The 21,391-nt window shown below is 37.2% G+C and overlaps 1 protein-coding gene across 7 annotated transcripts in view; it reads right to left on the bottom strand.

Annotated features, from left to right (window-relative positions):
* Window positions 1–10,994, bottom strand: part of ATP2C1 (ATPase secretory pathway Ca2+ transporting 1) — an 87,269-nt gene extending 76,275 nt beyond the window's left edge. Inside the window, exons 1-3 of one of the 7 annotated variants that reach the window (XM_032237094.1) lie at window positions 8,220–8,305; window positions 8,023–8,062; window positions 7,450–7,636 (exon numbers count right to left, since the gene is read on the bottom strand). In XM_032237094.1, coding sequence (XP_032092985.1) covers window positions 7,450–7,455 — 6 coding nt within the window. In that variant the 5' untranslated portion in view covers window positions 7,456–7,636; window positions 8,023–8,062; window positions 8,220–8,305. Of the gene's footprint in view, window positions 1–7,449; window positions 7,637–8,022; window positions 8,186–8,219 lie in introns of those variants that run through there. The other 6 variants (XM_032237097.1, XM_032237090.1, XM_032237093.1 and 3 more) reach the window with 6 other exon arrangements.
* Window positions 10,995–21,391: the final 10,397 nt, after the last annotated feature.

The following is a 21,391-nucleotide window of genomic DNA, read 5'->3' as shown; positions in this document are numbered from 1 at the left end:
GTGTTCAGCACCTTTTCTAGTAACATGATTGCTGAGTTATCCTTTAACCAAATAAGTTATCACATAAGTATTAAACTTCCAAAAGATTTGATAATTTTATTTTAATTAAACTACTTCCAAAGTACATAAAAGGGGTAAAAATTCCATTCTTATCATTTCTAGCGTTACCACCATCTCGTTGCTGGGGAACATAATCATTATTCTTCCCACCAACTAAGATTTCTATGTACCTATGTGATTATAACTGTTGTCCTAATATATCCAATTAGGTGGGTTGCTCCCAGTTCGGACAAACCAGTAGTGGTAATTGGGCCTGGGTCGCCGAACTGGTAGTGATGGCTGGCTGGCCATGCCCCTGAATTGGCACGCTCCAACACTCACCCTGCCTCGCCTTTGCCATGTGTATCCACAGAACTGCCTCTTCCTGCCTACACACAGGTAAGCCTTCACACTAGCCTAGCTACTCCTCCCCACTGGCCAGTGTCTCCTGAAGCCACTGGCATTGCAGCTGCCCCTGGGACAGCTGTGCTCCACAGAGAACCATGAAATCCAGCCAATACCTGCTTGCCAGGCGACTCTATGGGGTCAAAGCTATCCTGGGGGGGGGGTGAAGAAAGGAGGGATGCTTTGTAGATTGCAAGGAAACAACAATTTCCTCACTTCAAAGAAACCCTCCAAAGAAACCCTCTTTGGCAAGACCAAAGCTGTGACAACTGGGACAAGAAGATTATGAACTGGAGAGGTTTGTGGACAGAAGATTGAAACTGGTTGAGATGACTTTCAACTTCTATATTAGAGATCTAAACTCACACAAAATAATATTTTAAAAAGACACTCCAAAACACTATGAAAGCGACAAGTTAACACAGAGAGAAGATTATAGACCCAAAAGTGAAACAAACTTTTAATGGAAAACTATGAAACTTTAAAATATAGAAAACCCAGACTAGAACTTGTAGTAGTGTGAAAAGTGATTTAATTTGTGGATAAATTTGTGTGATTATTGGAAGAAATCATATAAAAAAAGGAATCTTGTTTTCTTCCCTTGATTTTTTTTGACAATCAGCCATTTTCTTCACTTTGTCTAATGCTGGAACTTTGAATGGGGATGCCATCAACTGGTGAAAAAAGATATTATACTATTACAAGGTGGGAAATGACCTTGGCAAGTGAGGGTTAATTGATTAATTGATAACGCAAGAAAAACAAAGATGAGAACAAAGGAAATGGGGAAAGGTAAACCAGGAAAGCCTTTCTGTCTACTGATTTTTTGGCAGCTTGCAAGTATTGAACCTTTTGAAGATTCTTAAGGCAAGGTGGATTATAATTAACAAGAAATTTCTTTGAAAATGAACATTTGATTGTGGGGATTAAAGACATTTGGGAAATTTGGTAGATAAATTTGTATTATTAAGACTATTTGGTTGAACACTCTACAAGATGAAAAGGAAAAAAGAGAGAAGAAAAATTAAACAAGACTTAAAAATTTGGAAAATCTAGAGGGTACAAATTGGAAATTTTTCAGGACTATAAACTTAGGGGATTTTGAGGAACAGTTCTGGGACTGTGTAAATTATATTAATACTAACTGTACCCAGCCACGTGTTGCTGTAGCCCAGTCTGGGCGTAGTGGGGCGGCAGGTGGGTGCTGGCATTGGTCAGGACTCGGGGCTGCTGGGCTGGGCGAGGCTGGTTGGGGAGATGGCACCGGGGCTGTTGGCTCATGGAAGTTGTTGAGCATCTCCTCGGAGGAGCTGCGCTTGGGCTCATCCAAGTCAGTGGCCCGGGAGAGTGAGACGTCCAGGATCTCAGAGGATTAGAGGTCCTCGGTGTGCTGCCTCACGGGGCACCCAGGGACCACCCCAGCCTCGCTGCACCTCAGGCTGACACCGACACCGCCACCCTGTCAGAGTCGCCTTGGTGAGACCGTAGCTGGCTCACTGTGAGGGGGGATGGAGAACACGCGTGGCCTGCCAGACTGAAGAGACGCTCCACCACTGCCTCCTCTGGAGCTCTGCTGGGCTGGCCAGGGCTTAAGGGCAGGGAAGGCGGCCGAGGGATGGCGCAGGTGATGCCCCGCCGCAGACAGCAAATGCCCAGTGGGAGGGGAGGGGAGAGAGTGAAGGGCTTCGGCTCCCCTTGGCGGAAATGGCCAAAGCTTGTCAGAAGAGGGGCGGAAAGGGGAAAGGGTGTGACCGCAGCCCAGCCACACATATAAAGGGACCATCAGGACGAAGCTGGAGAGAGGCTGAACTGTTCCGAATATACTATACTCACTAAATGAACGCTATGGTAAATGACACAGCTCAATTCCAACGCAATGTCACATGAAATAATTAAATCAAAATGAAAATAAATCAATTGGAAACATTGAAATGGAACCATGAAATATTTAGTATAGCAGGTGTTGCTTTTATGACCACCAGATGGCGCTGGTTTTCAAAAAAGCATGTTTTTACAAAAATCATGTTTTTACCTGTCACAGGTGTGACATCTATATAATATACATATATAAAAACATTCACGTATTCGAATACAACGTTTCAAAGCAATCTGTGAAGAACTTTCGGAGATTAGCAATTTTGAACAAACAACCATTACATTTTTATTTATATAGATTGGCATTTTGGAGCAATAGGGATATTGGAATCTTGGTGGAATATTGAGCAACTATTAGCCCATTAAATTATTACAAAATGTTTCCACAGGGGAAAACAAATATGGTATATAAAAAAAAATATTATTGATGTTTCAATGAATTCAGGAAGATGTGAAGGCATTATAGGGAGATGATGGAATTGATGCAGGATACAGATGTGAGACTAGAAAAACTCCCACAAACAATAATAAAAGATGAACAAAAAAATCAGAAAATAGAGGAGAAATTAGAAGGAACTGAGGAAAGAATAGAGGAGATAAATCCAAAAATGATACAAATGGTTAAAGATATGGTAGAGATACTAATTATTTTAAAAACACAACACAGAGATTATCCTCTAAGAGTTCAAAACAAAAGAGAATAAAGAAAAAGTTATCTTAAAAATGATTTAAAAACTACGGATGGACATTCTCAAATAGCAAGAGATAGGTGTTGAAGCAGTTGAAATACATAGATTAAATAAATGTGACATAAGGAGTTATAAGATCCCAAGGGAAAACCATGAAAGATTTACCAAAAAGTCAATAAGAGTTGAAATTCTAAAAAGGGCAAGAGATGATGGATAGATATAGAATACTTCTTTAATATGGTGGTTATCTTATTAAGGGTTAGAAAAAAAGAGGTAGAAAGAAGAAAGTTTTCCCAGAAACTGGGGAAATAGTATTATGTATACTGATATATAATAGAATACATTATAATTACCATGTATACACAAATGTTAAAAGTTGAAAGATTATGATTATGTCTATCTAAATAATATTAGTAGTAGTAGTACTCTGTTTAAAATATATTGACCCAAACAATACACAGTTCACCAAGCATTTATGGATGTTAAAGAAAAAACTATAAATAAAGCTATATAAAAAAAAAGATTTGTTAAAAATATGACAAATTCTGTGCTGAAATACAAACTTCTTTTCCCAGGTTTTGAGAAGATAGAAATGGGAGTCTCCTAGGAGTAGGGTAGCATATCAATTTCTACCCTTCTTGTGTTGTTTTTTTTATATCAAAAAGTACAGATTCTGTTCATTTTGTTGACAAAGTTGGCAATGTGATATTAGTGTGCTTTAAGAGGAGTGTATGTAGGCTGCAGAGTGCCCACTATAGACATATACCACCAGATAAATATTGTAAACAAGTATCAGCAGAAATGGCTGACGTTCAAACATATGCAGACAGTCCTCATCTTATAAGTTTATTTAGTGACTGTTCAAAGTTATGATGCCACTGAAAAAACTGACATGACCATTTTTTAATTACATCCTTTGCAGCCTCCCCATGACCTCACATGCTTGGCAATTGGTTCATATTTAAGACCATTGCTGAGTACCAAAGTCATGTGATTACTTTTTGTAACTTTATGACAAGCAAAGTTGATGATTAAGCCAGTTTCACTTTACAATCACGTTACCAGCTTAACAACTGCAGTGATTCACTTAACAGCTGTAGCAAGAAAGGTTGTAAAATCAGGCAAAAGTCATTGAACAAATGCCTCACTTAACAACAGAAATTTTGGGCAAAATTGTACTCATAAGTCGAGGATTACCTGTATGCTTCTAAAGAAAAGAAAGGCCTCCTTATCTAACAGTAGAAAATGTGCTCACATTCCAGAAAAATGAAAATATTGCCATTTTCCAACAACTGTAAATGAAGTTTTGTTCATTCTGATTCAATGAACAAGAAAAGTTCATTAAGTGGAGCTTTGAAAAGTCAATTTCTATTCTTTCATTAATTAAATGTTATAGGCGAATTAGATTATCAGATGAGACAATCATATCTTTAAAGATTATTAAAGCAGCTTAGCAAACCACATGAGATGTTAAACTATGCAACAAAAAGTTAAACTTCACGTAATCAATAAATTAACCCTTCAGGTGACAGATCCAATCAGATTTTCATTCAGAGGCATCCACAGCAAACTAAGATTTCATCAAGATAACAAAATATGCATTGTGATCAAACAACAGCTTTGCATCTTTTCTTTTATATGTGTTTTGTATCAGATTGCACATACAAAAATCCAGAGTTTGCATTATGAGTTTGCAATTCTTATTCTCTCATAGAAGCCGATGTATTCAATACTATATATACAGGATAAAAGATCAATAAATGCTAATCTGCACAATGTATGCAATAAGTATAGCTACTCCTTATCAAAATTACCTTAAAAGAAATCCTTTATATAAAATATATTATCTTCTCAAATTAAATTTGCTTTTTCTAATGCATGTCCTATTTTTTATAATTGTACTGGCAAACTGTAATTCTATAATTTCATAGTACAAATCATATCATACATAAAATTACATTGTTCTAATACAACAAATAATCTTATTCAATATTAATTATACATACAAATGCTCATATATCATGATATATATTCCTTTCTAGATCATTTCATCTATCTAGGAATGTCATTGATCCAAGAGCAATATTATACAGCAGTTCTCTAAACTGCCTTAGTTGCTATATATTCGGTCTGTGTCCAAATATGAACCTTCAGTGGTGAAGAGACCTATCTACATTCCAAATACGTGTTTTAAAAAATTACAAAAATACCAAGAAACCAACATGTACAGAATTCCGTATCACTTTTTGTGATGCAATCAATACTAAAAATAATAAAATAAATAAAATAAATAAATAAAAAATAAAACAGCAGATTATAAAATAAATTAAGCTGTTTACACTGACTAGGGATCGTATTGTTGTTGTTGTTACTGTTATTATTATGGCATTTCTGCCTTTGAGAGTCTTCTTATTTTGTCCATATTTGTAAGTATTATAGGCTAGGGAAACTGTAACAATTAAATTTAATGCTTCATATGAAGAGACAGAGTTTTTGTGTGAATTATACATTCAGAAGCTGAACTGGGTCTTATATAAACAATTAAATTTCATAAATCAATTGTAGATGGGGAAAATCATAAATTGTTATGAGTGATAGCTACTTACTAATTTGTATGGTAGTTACATAAATTATTTTGTTGTTGTAGGAAATAATTCTTAGATGTTTATGTTTACAGATACATATAAATCTTTTGGCTAATTCATTTTTTAATTATCAAGAATAAAAGTTCTTATTCCATTTATTTATTCTGCTTTTTTAAAGAGACTAGATCAGGGGTAGGCAATTAATTTTCCCCAGAGGCCATATACCATATATACCCTGCTGCCCCACCGCCCTGCCCCCCAATGCTTCACTCCTGCCCCCACCGCTGACACTCTGCAGTCTAGACAGGAACAACTAAAGGGCTGGATGCCCAGATCTGGCCTAGATAGCAATAAAAACGTTGCTAAAATTACAGAATAGTAAGAGAATAGTAAGAGATGGAAACATATTTACTAAAATGTATATGTATGCTTACTGTTGGCTACCTACTGTAGCACTATTATTAGACTGAGTGGGAAGCTAAATCTGTTTAAGAAAGCTAGAGCTATTCATAGTTTTTTAAAATATATATATAATGCAATTTAGTGTAAATGTTATCAGGTGCTTTAAATATAAACACGCAACACTTCTGTTGTGTCAGTTTCTCTGAATGTTTTAGTAAAACTCATTTCTAATAATTAGTCATGCTGAATGGATCAGACTGAAAATATGGTGAAAAATATCTAGAGAATCAGGTTGAAAAACTTTGCATTATTCTGTAATTACTATGTATTTCATAACTTTAATTATAGAGTTGATCTTTCTCTTTAAAGCAACTGTGTTTCAACTTTGTTCAAGCAAGATAATTTATTTCAATAAACAAATTATAAAAATAGAAAAATTTTCTACAATAAGCATTACTACCAAATAACTATGCATCAGATTGCAGCCAGAGTTAAACTACATAATATGCCCCCAACATATCCTAAATGAAATGTAGCTAGAATACAGGGACAGCCAATTTAATTAGTATGGTGGATCTGAAGGGGACAGGGTTAATCCTTCCTTTAATGTGAACTTTCATATTAATTTGGTGGCATTATTAAAATACAAATTAGTTATTTTCTTATTAATATTAGACTAATTATGATAAATGAAGATAGCTGGCATTTCTGGAACTTGGTTGCACTAAACCAATTAGTATAGAATCAGCCATAAGATCAGTGAGAAGACAGCAATTTCAAACAGTTAGATGTTATTCCCATATAATTATTTTCAATTTTATTGAAAAAGCTGTTTATTTTAACATTTTATTTTCAATTTTATTGAAAAAGCTGTTTATTTTAACATTTTGAGTTCCTCAAGAATTTCCAGATAAAGAAAGGAACAGATATACAAGCTGAGAATAATACACTTTGGCAAAGAATTTCTAATGAGCTAGGTTTGATACAGAAAAGAAAAACTCAATTTCTATTTTCAAAATTTTGAGACTGGAATTCAAAATATATGAAGATTTTAATTAATTTAAATAGAATTTAATCATATTCAAACTTTACTTGGACAACAAATATATAACAGAAATATTTAATCTTTTCCTAACCAATCACTAGATGTGATCTAAAACTGATCGCACTTGATTATTTTAAATAAACCACAACAAAAGAAACTATAAAATCAGACTATGGTTCAGACAAAACACTAGGTTTTATGAATTTAAGGCAGAACTACTGCAAAACAGAGATCCAATAGTCTACACAACTTTTGTCCAACACTATATAGAGTCTATATCAAGCTTATGTCTCAATTACACCTGAAGGCAGTTTAAACAAAATGTAATTGCTGTGCTTTTGTTTCTTTAAGGCAGTTATACTGTTTTCCCCAACAATCCCCAAATAAACTCCATCCCCAAAATATTTACCTTCATTTTCCCATTGAAACCGCACTTGGGTTGATGGCTACAAAGACTTTAATGACAGCAACAAGCAGCCCAATGGTTGTGATTGAGCAGAAAAGTGCTGAGAGACCCCTATATTCCAGGAAGGTGGTTTGTTCCCACTGACCTCAAACACAGCAACATCGGTGAGAACAGGGTAAGTGATGAAACGCTAGCAAAAGAAAGGGGAGATAAAGACATAGGAAACAAAAACGCTGCTGCTTATCCTGGCAATTCTTTCTCAGGAAGGCTCCAGGAAGGACAGGAAGCTCCACCCTCCCCCAAGGTTTCAAAAGGAAACGCTCTGTAACCCAGCAGCTCTACAAAGAGAAAGGCTCTTCGGAGAACCACCCACGGGGACCTCTACCGGCTGAATCCCAAGCCTTCTCGGGAGCGCGGAGAGAATCGCCAAGATCCTTATCCCTTTTCCTGAGGGCTCCTCGGGATAGCTTTCCTTGCTTGACATCTGTCACCCGCTCTCCTCCAACCATTCCCAGAGACTGCCAGCTACTCGGTCTCCTGCTAGTTGGTAGGGGCTGGCTCAGCCCGGACACCCACCTGGAAGGCGGACGTGAAGTCTGCTGAGAAGGGAAATTTTCTAAAGAGAAAAGTAGAAAAGCTGCGGGGATGCACCGAGATTTCTCGCGAGGCTCCCAGTTTCTTTCACCAGAAGAAAGGAGGAGCCACTGGCACCCGCCCCTCCTCTTGTAGGTCATTCTTCATTTGCCCCATCCCTGCTCCGCCTGAGAACTCACCTTGTGCCTCCCTCTTCCAAATTGTCGGCCGCCCTGCTTGGGGAAAGATTCTTTTTTCACTTCCTCGGCTCGGACTCCTCGCCACTGCAGCAGCAGCAACGCAATCCAAGCGCATCCCCACTTTTCCTTCCCGAATCGGGTTTTTTCGGTCTTCTTCTCTGAGCTAGGTTCACTTCCGCTACCAGCCGCGGGAACGGAGCGGAAGGGCTTAAAAGAGAGCGTGAGGCAGATCCTCTGGAGAACGCTGAACCCGGAGCGGAGGTACGCATGCGCGAGGGAAGAACCAGGCGCCGCCCGACAGACCCAGTTGTCGGAGTGCATTTCCTTGGCGCCGTGGTTGTCGACTAGCGCTCCTTTTCCTTCGACCTCCTCGCCATGCCCCTCACGAAAGGAGGAGGCGGGGGCGAGGTAAAAGGGCTCGGAGAAGTTCCTGGGGTCAGGACGGACGTGGTATCCGGAGAGGCATCCGCTCGCAGCGCATTGGCCTTTAAACGCAACAAAGGTTACTGCTGTGTACTTCTTCATAAGGCGGGGAGATCCCCTCAGCCCTGCGCTGTTTGCCCTCACTTAAGGCGAGAAAAGAGTTGGACTGAAAAAGTGACGCGGGCCTGCGTTCATGCCCTTATACACACGAATTTTGAAAGGGGCACTTTTATAATAAAGTGGAGGTGAAGGGTGGAAATATGCATGTTTTGCTGAGAGAGGCCAGTAATGCCACACGAAGGTTTTTTTTTTAAGCTTTGGGTTAGCAACTTCAATCTAATAGAATGAAATTGCCCTTGTTTCTCTGGCTCATGTTGCAATCCATTATGCCCTATTTCTGAGCTTGAAGTTGAATGACTTGCCTTAATAGAAATCAGAGACCAACCGTTTTTGAAGAATAGACCAGTGACTTTTCCCATTGCGCTGCATTCTCTTCATGTAGCATTCTCCCAGCATGGAAAATATTTTCCAATTATTATCTAGCCGGCTAACAATTCTGTTAGACATCCGATTTGGTGTCACAGCAAGACAATTGTGAGTAGTGTGGCTCCGCAAATCCCGGCCAATCCTTTTTCGTTAGGAGGCCTTAACGGGCTAAAGTCACCCCAGAGGGGTGACAAAGAAAGGAGGGACACCCTGCTGATCACGCTCTGCCACTTGATCCAAGGCACCCTCCCAACCAACAAAGAAGAGACACAGCTATTAAGGCCGCACCGAAGCTGGACAACCAAAGAAGAAATACTAATGAGCTGGAGCAGTTTGTGAACAGAGCATTGGAACTGGATGAAACGATTTTAAACTACTGTATTAGAAATTCAACCCCAAGTAAAAAAGAATTTTTGAAAGACTCTCCAAAGCACTGGGAAAGGTGCGAGTTAGCACATGGAGATTATAGACCCAAAAGATAAATGAAATTTAAATGGAAGACAATGAAGTTTTAAAATATAGAAAGACCGGACTGGAACTTGTACTACTGTGAAAAATGATTTTAATTTGCTGTTAATATGTGACTACTGGAAGAAATTGTATTTTAAAAATGGACCTTTTGATCATTTGACAAACAGCTGTTGTATCTTCTGCTTCTTTTTAATGCTGGAACTTAGAGCGTGGATGCCACCTACTAGTGAATAAAGATACTATACTACTACATGGTTGAAAAAGGCCTTGATGGGAAGCCAGAATTGATAAGAAGGGAAACAAAGTGAAAGCAAACAACACCTGAGAGACTGTCTTTTTGTTTTTCATTTTATGTCTATTTGCTTTCTGGTTGTTTGGGAGTAACTGGTGAGCCTTTTGAAGCTCTTCAAAGTAGTGCGGATTATAAACAATAGGAATTGTCCTCAAAACTGAACATTTGACTTGGTCAAATGGTGGTTTAATGAGACATCGGGAAATTTAGTGGGCCATTCTGGATTATAAATATTGTTTGATAGAACATCTTATGAGGCAAAAGAAGAAAACTTCCATTTTTTACAACTTTGGATAACTCACAGGGAGTAAATGGGCAGATTTTGAGAACTAAAAAAATTGTGGATTCTGAGGAACAGTTCGGGATTGAGCAAATTCTTCTAATATTGGCTATTTGGTGTTCTGGACAATTGGAATATTGGTGGATTATTGAGTAACTTTTGGCCTATTAAAATAAAGCAACAGGGAAAAACATACATTTCAAAAAGAAATACTATTGAAGCTTCAATGTATTCAGGAAGCTATGACAAGGAACCATAGGTTGATGAAGAAACTGATGCATAATACAGATGTGAGACTAGGAATCCCTCAGCAAATGACAATCAAAAATGAACAAAAAAATCAGAAAATAGAGGAGAAATTAGAAGGAGAACAGGGAAGAATAGAGGAGATAAATCAACAAATGACATAAACATAAAGATATGAAACAGAGTAAAAATTCTTGAAATGGAACAGGTAGATTGCTCTTTAAGAGATCAAAATATAGAGGAAAAAGAGAAAGATCTCCCAGAACTGATGAAATAATTATGGATGGGTGCTCTAGAGCTTCGACAGCGAGAGGTAGATGTAGAGACAGATTAAATATGAGTGATGTAAGCGGATACAAGGTTCCAAGGGAGGAGCATGGGAGATTTGTCAAAAAGTCATTAAGAGTTAAAATACTAAAAAGGGCAAGAGATGATAGATAGATACAGTATACTTCTTAATATGGGATTTGATTTAAGTGTTAGAAAATAAGAGGTAGAGATTAGAAATTGGGAAAATATTATTATGCATACTGCTTCTGCTTCTTGTGCCATATCCGTCATTGGATGTTGGCGATCATGGTGGCAATCCTATTTTTGTCAACAGTCGTATGAAAAAGTGCTGCTGAGTTTTGTCCAAACCAGTCCCTTAGATTTTGAAGCCACTATGTTCTCCTGCCTGGACCTCATTTGCCTTCTGCCTGAACCTCATATGCTGTATTTTTTTGGATATCACATCACATGTCTAGAATATCCTAACTTTAGCTTTTTAATAGCTTTGATGATTTCCCTTTGCTTACCCAGGTGGCTTATTTTGTCAACCCAGCTTATACGTAACAGCCATCTGTAAATCCACGTTTCAAATGCTTCTATTTTCTTCAAGTGGTTTTCTGTCAGAGACCAACTCTGTACTCTGTAGAGCAGGATAGAAAAGATGTAACATCTGACAAGCCTGATTTTCAGTCTTAGGCTTATGTCGTGACTGCAGAAGACCTTTTTCATTTTGAAGAATGCTGTTTGAGCGTTCTCTGTCCTTGTCTTTACTTCACTGATCACGTCCCAGCTTTCATGTAAATTAAAACCGAGGTACCTGATCCTGTCAACTTTTTCTAGTGGTATCCTTTTGGAATTTATGAGTGGTAAATTAATGGGTTGTTTGCTGATGACCATGATCTTGGTTTTTGAAGTGTTAAGCTTCAAACCGTATTTTTCAGATATTTCTGAGACTCTTATTGATAAGAAGCTGAAGGTCTTCATGCTTACTGGCAAGCAGAACTGTATCATCAGCATATCTTAAATTGTTGATCTGAACACCATTTATTTAAGGACAGCATCAATGTTTTCCAGTGCTTCATTGAAAATTGACTCAGAGTAGATATTAAACAACAGTGGAGACAGTCCTGTCTGACCACTCTTCATATTTCTACATCATCTGAGTATTTTTGGCCTAGTCTCACATTTGCTACCTGATACCAATATAGATTATTTATGATTCGGATGTCTTTGTCATCTAGTCCCACTTGTTCCACGATTTGTAGTAGTTTGCTGTGTCTTATTTTATCAAATGTTTTTTCAAAATCGATGAAGTACATATAAACACTGATTGACATCTCTACAGCGCTGTACAAGAACTTGAATGCTGAATAGGGCATGTTGTGTACCAAGATTGTTTCTGAAACCAAATTGTGTGTTACTAAACACTCCTCAATTTTGTTGAATATTGATTTATTCTCAGGAATATTTTCAGGGCATGGCTCATTAAGCTTATTCTGTATTCGGTACATATCTTTGCATTTATTTGGGGGTGGGATTGCAACAAAAGTTGATTTTAGCCAATCATTTAGTATCTTTCCTGTTTCATATATTTGATTGAAGAGCTGCAATAAAAATTTTTTCCTATTGTCTTCAAGCAATTTTAAATTTTTTACAGGGATATCATCAGGTCCTGTAGCTTTTCTTGTTTTTGTTATTTTTATTGTGTGTTCAATCTCCTCCATAGTGATGTTTGGTCTAGTTGTTATACTTCCCATATCAATATCATCCCTAGTGTCCTCAAAAAGTTCTTCAATATATTCCTTCCATCTTTTTAGTTTTTCATCCTCATCCAAGATGATTTCCCCCTCTTTGACAACTAAGTTATTGGTTTTCTTTTTGTAGACACCTGCTGCTTTCACTTTTTTTGTGTAAATTGAAATTATTATGAAATGTTCTCTGTCTCTTTTTTTTTTTGCATCTTTTTGCAAACCACTTTTTTTTTGCTAGTCGAATTTTTCTTCTAATTGCTCTCTGCAATTCATTGTATTTTTCTTGTTTTTATTTTTATAAGAGAGTCTTTCATCCATGAGTTTGCATTGAAGTCCCCCATGAGTATTGTGATATCATTACTTTTAGGGGTTTCTATACACTGGTTATATTTTTGTAAAACTTCTCTGTCAGCTGTGGGAGCGTAAATTTGTATAACATTTATATTTATTGGAGTACTATTTATTTGAATCATCATCACTCTATCAGATACAGGAATAAAGGACTTGATGCATTTATTTACAAGGTCGTTTACTATTATAGCTATTTCATTTCGATGAGGTTTACTATTTTCACCAGAGTAGTAGATACTATAATATCCTATTCTATACATTCCATTTTCAGGCCAGTGCATTTCACTCACTCCCAGTGTAGAGATATTGTATTTGAACATTTCTTGGATAGTATTGGGTGTTTTCCCAGATTCATATAGGCTTCTCAGGTTCCAGGTTCCAATTCGTACTTTTGGGTTAGATTCTTAGCACCTCTGCCCCATTTAAGGGGCTCCTGTACTTGAGGCCATTGTTAGGTTTTGGCACCATTAATATGATTTTCCTAGCAAATATACAGTGTAGTCCTCCCTTTCTACACCGTGATACACACACTGTTCAAATGACTGCCACCACACCGTGTGCTATTCTTCTGAAACTGTTCTGGCCAATGAGGTCTCTGCCTTCCATCGATACTGATGAGCCAGCTGCCACTCACCAGGCCTTTGGTCCACGGGAGGTATTTGATTCCCTCCAACATCACCATTATAGCATAAAAGCTATACTGGATAGGTGTCCCCAATCCGCCAGCTGAGGATACGCTCTGTGGAGGTTTCAGGCTCTTCCTCTCCCTTTCAAAGAGTATATTGCTACATAATATAATTATTATAATTACTATATATATGTAAATGTTAGAAGTTGAAAGATTATTACTATGTATACCTAAATAGCATTATTATTATCAGTATTGTGTATAAATTGACCTAGACAATACACTTTTTCCTAAGCACTTATGTATGTCAAAGAAAAAAACTATATACTGCTTGCAGTCATCTACCTGTCAAATTTTGTTTAAATTCCTGAGGCTGATTAATTGCTGAACTAGGAATATATTTTAAAAGATTAAAAATTTAGTTTCTAAGTAATTTGAGTAATTTCCATGAAGAGGTATTTTCTATTATGAATATTTTCTGAGTTGGGCCAATTATTCAACACTAGTTTCTTACTTACCTTCAAACTCCATTTTCCATTTTTTATCTCTTGGCAGCAATTTTAAAAAATCACATTTATCAAGAATATGAGATATCATTTTATGTACATTGGATTTACAGTGTTTGGAGAAAAAAAATCATTAGAAGTAACAGCTCCCTAATTAAGCATCAGCATCATACAGAAAGCCATCAAATTATAGTATCACTTTGAAGATTACAAGAACTAATTTTACTTTAACTGCAATGTTACCACTAAGTATATAACTACCAATTCTGAGCATGCATGTATTTGCTTAGTTTTACTTGCTTCAAAAGACTATTCATCGAGCAAACAACTCTGCAATAATTCTGTGCGTGACCATAATTTAAAAGTATTGTACTCATGAAACATGTCACAATCATAATAAATTGTTGATATCACAATAGTTTATATTTCTTAGTGCTAATAAGTTGTATTTGCTAGCTACTTGATTATTTAAAATATATATAGATTTTTGAGTGATTTACAGTTTGTTTAAATTATTGAAAAACTAAAACAAAATTATAAAATAGGATAAGATTTTTTTAAAAAATAAATCCACACAATCCAAAATAGTAGTGCTCAACCTTTCTGGCTTGGCTGGGATGGGAGAAGGGAACCAAGCTGCATGAGCAGTGGGCCAACGTGCACATACATGCACAAGCAGCTGAACCTGAGCGAGAGGTGGGCTGGGGCACACAAGCATGTACATATAGCTGAGCTGTGTGCATGCATTTGTGCATGCACACCAGCCTGCCGCTCACACGAGCTGCATAAAAATGCACACCAGCCCACTGCTCATTTGGCTTGGTTCCAAATAGGCCACAGACTGGACTTGCAAGGCAATGGGATTTATATGAACGAAGAACATGGTGACCGCAGCAGCTTTTTTGCCGACCTATAGTACTTTTTGGCAGCTGATAGCCATCCACAAAGTAGCTCTCAAAGAGGGAGGCTTCTTTGCCTGCCAGCCGCTTCCCAGCAGCGGAGGCTGACTGGGACTGCTGAAAACTCCAGTCAGCTTGCCTTCCAGAGTATGGACCAGCCACTGCGGAAGGTAAGCAGCCCAAACAAAGAGGTGGTGCTGGAGGAGGAAGTGCGGCTAGGGCTGGGGCTGCTAAAGGACGGGAAATAGGGCCAACTGGCAAAGGGAGTGTAGGATAGATAGGTACAAATTCCAAACTTTTCCTACCTTTTCCTGTGGGTGTGGCTTGGTAGGGGGGGGTCATGTAACTGGGCATGGGCATGAGGGACATCAAGTTGGCCATGCCCACTCAGTCACATGCCCCCCACCTAGCCACCAAATCGGTAATGAAAATTTTTGAAACCCATCACTGGAATAAACTAATGTTAGCAATTAAGGAGAAATAATAAACTGAATATTACATGACATGGGACTTATCAATGGTTAGACAACAAAAATGGAAGTTAGGAACAGGAAAACAAAAGAAAAAGATTAGTGAAATAAAGAAGATAGCTTAAGAGAAAGAAGCAAATATGATTATTATGTTTAATATTTTAACACTACAGAATTAATGTTAATTAATGAATATTGTAAATCTTGATTATTTGTACCTGGATCTCTCTCACACACACACGATTAGCTATGGTTAAACAAGATCATCTATGTTTAAGCAATCCAACAAATGAGACACTATCACTTCTTCTTTTTTTCAACAAACTTTTATTTTCCATTTTTATAACATATAATCACATGTATGCTATTACATAGACAATATGTTGTAAGAGAAGACAGTATACATGTGCAATCATATTACTTTAAAATCTAACACCCCTCATCAGGCCTAATATACTTCCCACCCTCCCCTCCGAGCCCCCACAACCTCCTCCCCCCCGACTTCCCAGAACCCATACACGGTATAGATATTTAACAAACACAGTCTAAGATATATTGAGGGGGAAAAAAGAAGAAATTAATAACATCTTTGTGTTGAACTTAGCTCCTCCTTGCTAAATTAACTTTAAACAATTTAAATCATTCCTGATCTTAAGCATAGGCTATCTGGAATTTCTTAGTCCCATATTTATTTTGTATATAATCGATCCATTTTTTCCAGTCTGGTTTATATCCCTCATTTGAGTGGTCTTTAAGATACGCAGATATTTTAGCCATCTCGGCTAAATTTGTGACTTTCAATGTCCATTCTTGGATTGTAGGCAAGTCTTCCTTCTTCCAGTATTGCGCCACCAACAGTCTTGCTGCCGTTATTAAATGCAAAATCAAGTTAACCTCTACCGCTGTGCAGTCAGTTATTATACCTAACAAAAATAACTGAGGAGTAAACTTTATCCTTTTTTAAAGAATATTTTGTATAATCCACCATATTTTTATCCAAAATGCCTTAACCTTTTGGCAAGTCCACCGTATATGAAAGTATGTAGCATCAAGAGAACCACATCTCCAACATTTGGGTTGTAAATTCGAATATATAGAAGCCAACTTTTTAGGATCTAAATGCCATCTATAGAACATCTTCTAAAAATTTTCTCTCAGGTTTTGGGCTTGTGTAAATTTCACATTTCTCACCCCAATTCTTTCCCATGTATCCAACATTATTGGTTCCGGGGAGGGGCCTGCATTTCCGTGGAGGGGCCTGCTGATGGAAGCAGCTCATTATAGCTGCTCCCGAATTCCTGGTCGCGTTATTTGTCGGATGATCATCTATCGGACGTCTGGCAGTTTGTTTACCTTATTCTTCAGGCAAAGAAGATGAGGTGAGCGGGTTCTGCTGGGCAAAGTGCCATCTGATCCTCACAGTTTGTGTGTCTGTGAGGGGAGGAGGGCCAGCTGAGGGCAGAACTGTCTCCGTGCCGGGGAATTCCAGCTGCATTTGCAGCACAAAGCAAGCTCTCTTCCTCAGAACAAAGCTAGATTTATTGATTTCAAGGCGAGCAGGACTTGTATGCGGGAGCCCTTAATTGTTTGTTTAAATCTTAGCTTCATTTTTACAAGACCTTCTTCCGATAACCTAGCTATTAAAGAGACACTTAAAATGGCGACGAGCTCGCTGAACTGCTTCGTAACAATGTTTATCTTTTGAAACTCTTCGTAAAGCCCTATGGAGTTTTAAAACTTCAAAGGAAAGGAGTGATTTATCACTTCGTTCCACAGCTGTATAACTGGCCAGCAGAGTTTTACTAATTGGTTGAAGATAAAACTTGGAATGGCCTCTAAGCCAATTCTTATTTTAAAGATGCCCCCCTCGGCTCCTAGAAGCTCTGGCACATCGCCCACACTTGGCACAAAGCTACAGCCTCTGCTTCCTATGCCCCCTATAGGTGACCCACTAACGAAAGAATTCTTCCTGAAGGAACTGAAAGAACTGACTGATAAAATGACTGAGTCTTTTAACATTCAGACAATTAAGGTGGAAGCCAAATTTAAAGAACTCAAAGAAGGGCTCAAAGAAGAGATATCCGTGGTGCATAAGGAGTTGTCTGATAAACTTGAGACCCGGGTTTCCAAAATCAGAGATGATATGTTGGGGATTGTAAATGTATTGACAGAACATGTTTCCGGAATTGAAGATAGACTAGATGATTTTAACAACGCTAATATTAATTTGACATTGAAAACAGAGGTGGTGCAACAAAAAGTTGAAAATGCTGAAAAAGAAATTATTATGATACAGTACAGCCAAATAGAACTGGCATTAAGAGTAAGGGGCTTGCGTGAAGACAAACAGGAAAATTTGAAACAGATTTTTTCAGAAGCGTTTGACAGCCTGTTGGGAAGACCAGGGGGTAATTTTGACTGGAAAATTGATAAAGTTTATCGCGTTAATTCTCGGCTGGCAAAGCAGAAGCAGCTCCCACGGGACATTGTTATATATTTTACCACAAGAGAGATTAGAAATACGATATTACAAGAGTCCTATAAAACTAAGCTTCAAATTGGGGGTCAGGAATTGACTGTTTTGAAAGACAAACCACCTCAAATGTTAAGATCCAGGAAAGACTAGGCTTTTTTAGTCGAAGAGCTTAGAAATCGCCAGATACAGTTCAGATGGGACGCACCATTTGGCCTTGCACTCACATTTGAGAGGCAAAGATACCGTCTCAACTCAGTATGGAAAGCTCGAGATTTTTACCATAATATTTTGAAGGCTGGACATCCCACACCATCTGGACCTAGAGAAAGAGCACAAGAAGGACAAGATAGACAGCAATTACCAAATAAGATGGACCATCTCTCTCTCTCCTAGAAGCACAAGGAGCTATGGAACAAAGACCAAACCGTATGATTACCAGACGAATGGAGCAACAAAATGCAACAACCCCAACAATCACCTGCTATCAGTCAAGAAGCTACAGTAACCAGTCTAGAAGCAGTGGGAGGAGGCAAGCCAAAGGTTAAACAGGCTGTCCAGGAGGCTCTAAAAAAGCTTCAGGAAACCAAAGATGACAACTAAGCTTCTAACATGGAATGTCAACAGATTGAACTCTCCACAGAAGAGAAAGAAAATATTTCACTATCTTAAACAGTTCAAAAATGATATAATTTGTTTGCAAGAAACTCATATTAAATCAACCAATCAAAAATATTTGATTAATACAAGACTTGGCCAACATTTTATAGCTTCTGCTATGGAAAAGAAAAATGCTATAGTTATATACTTAAGAAAAGACATGAAAGCTGAACTGATCGAAGCAGACCCCCATGGAAGATACATCACGTTAGATCTGGTTTTGGAAGGGAAAAAGACATTGATTCTGGGAATATATGCTCCTAATCAACAACAAGATGGATTCTATAGAAATCTTCATGCTAAATTAGTACAGTGGGATTATAGATCTTGCATACTACTGGGTGATTGGAACAGTGTTATAGATACTAAGAAAGACAAGAAAGTTTCTCGCCCAAACACTCAGATGCGAGCAAAACTACCTAAATCCTTTTTTGATATGATGGATGACTTTGAATTGAGAGATATTTGGCGAGAAAGAAATGCAGAAGAACATGACTTTACCTTTTTCTCTGATAGACATCAATCCTTTTCTAGGATCGATTTTATATTAATTACTAATGATTTGCTTTCCAGGGTGAAGAAGACAAAGATCTCAGCTAGAGTTTTATCAGATCACAACCCAGTTTGGATGGAGTTGGGAGGGGTGACACAAGCAAGAAGGTCTTATTTATTTATAAGAAAATTTATTCAGATATGAAAAGTACATTAATGAATGTAAAAAATTGTTAACAGAATACTTTGTTTTTAATATGTATAAGGGCACACCTATGGAAATTGTATGGAATGCAAGTAAAGCGTATATGAGAGGAATTTTGATAAATATAAATAGATCACATAGACATAAACAAGGGGTAAAACGAAAAGAATTGGAAGATGAAATTAGGAAGAAAGAGCTGGAGTTAACTTTAAATCCAGGAGACACAAAGATTAATTAAAGGCCCAACTTAACATGTTGATTTCTGATCAGGTGGCTACTAGTTTGTCATATGCAAAACACAATACCTTCTGCAATGCAAATAAACCTGGAAGATGGTTAGCATATCAGATTAGGAAAAAACAAAACTCTCAAAATATAACTAAACTGATCTATAGAGGGAAGGAGGTGTTCCAACAGGATGAGATTCAAAAGGCCTTCTGGGAATTTTTTACAGAGCTGTATAAGTATAAATTAACGGCCTAGATATAGAGAGATACTTAGATAAAGAGAAAATACCCATAGTTAAAGAAGAGCACAGGCAAAAATTGAATCAACCAATAACTTCGGGGGAAATTCTACAGGTAATTAAGCAGTTAAAGGCAGGAAAGGCACCAGGCACAGATGGCTTGACAGCGGTTTACTATAAAAATCTACAGTTAGAAATGGTAGAATCTCTTAAAGAATTAGTTAATAAGATTCAAATGGAAGGTAAGGTGCCCCCATCTTGGAAGACAGCTTTTATATCCCTGATACCCAAAGAAGATCAAGATGTTACTCAACCAAAAAACTATAGACCTATTTCATTACTTAATGTAGATTATAAAATCTTTACCAAAATACTAGCAAATAGGTTAATGTTGGTTATTCAACAATTGATACACAGTGACCAAACAGATTTCATTCAAGGGAGAAAAATGAAAAGTAACGTAAGACTAATTATTAATGCACTAGAATACTTGGGAAAGAACAATCAAATTCCTGCTGCGTTCATATTTTTGGATGCTGAGAAAGCCTTTGATCAAGTTAACTGGCAATTCCTGTTGAAAACATTGCAAAAAATGCAAATAGGAGAAAGTCTTTTACAATCAATCAAAGCAATATATCAACAGCACAAATTATAGTCAATGGAAGTTTAACAGATTCTTTTCAAATTGGAAAAGGTACAAGACAGGGTTGTCCCTTGTCCCCACTATTGTTTATTATAACTTTGGAAGTATTGCTGAACAAAATACGGGGCTTGGACGGTCTAAAAGGAATTAAGGTTAGGCAGCAAGAATACAGAGTGCATGCTTTTGCAGATGATTTGGTTATAATATTGGATCAACTGCAGGAATCTAGTATGATCTTAATGAATACGATTAATCAATATGGTCAAGTGTCTGGTTTTAAAATAAATTTAGGGAAAACAAAAATATTAGCTATAAATATGAATACTAAACAAAAGGAAGAACTAGGAGGAATGTTAGGATGCGAAATAGTCAAAAAGGTCAAATATCTGGGAGTTAATATCTTAACCTCAAATGGAAAATTATATAAGTATAATTATGAACCACTTTGGCATAGTATACAGACAGAGATGAAAAAATGGGATAAGTTGCAGTTATCTTTGTTGGGAAGAATAGCAGCAGTGAAAATGAATATCTTACCCAAATTTTTATTTCTTTTCCAAATGTTACCTATACTTAAAAAAGATGTGAATCTCCTAGAATGGCAGAAGGGTATTAATAAATTTGTATGGGCAGGAAAGAAGCCGAGAGTAAAGTTAAAAATAATGCAAGAGGTACATGAGAGGGGAGGTTTGAAATTACCCAATCTAAAACTATATTATGACGCAGTAGCATTATCTATAATCAGTGATTGGATCGATTTAACTAATGATAGGATACTTAATATTGAGGGACATGACTTGGTATATGGCTGGCATGCTTACCTATTATATAACAAAAAAGTGGACAAAAATTTTAAAAGTCATATTTTAAGGAATGCTTTATTGCGGGTTTGGAAAAAATATCAACACAAATTAAATGACAAGATACCCATGTGGGCTATTCCTAGACATGCAATAGAAAATATGAACATAGCACAAAAACAGGATATAATTACTTACAGACAGCTTCTTACCTTAGAATGGGGGGTATTACAACTAAAACCCTTAGATGTATTAAAAGAGGAAAAGGTAATTCAAACATGGTTCCAGTATGGGCAGTTACAGGCCAGGTGGAAAATAGATCAAAAAATTGGTTTTATCCAAGTTGAGGATAATCTATTT

Source organism: Thamnophis elegans, chromosome Z (genome assembly GCF_009769535.1).
Source record: "Thamnophis elegans isolate rThaEle1 chromosome Z, rThaEle1.pri, whole genome shotgun sequence".
Taxonomy (NCBI): domain Eukaryota; kingdom Metazoa; phylum Chordata; class Lepidosauria; order Squamata; family Colubridae; genus Thamnophis; species Thamnophis elegans.
This window is presented reverse-complemented; position numbering and strand designations above follow the sequence as displayed.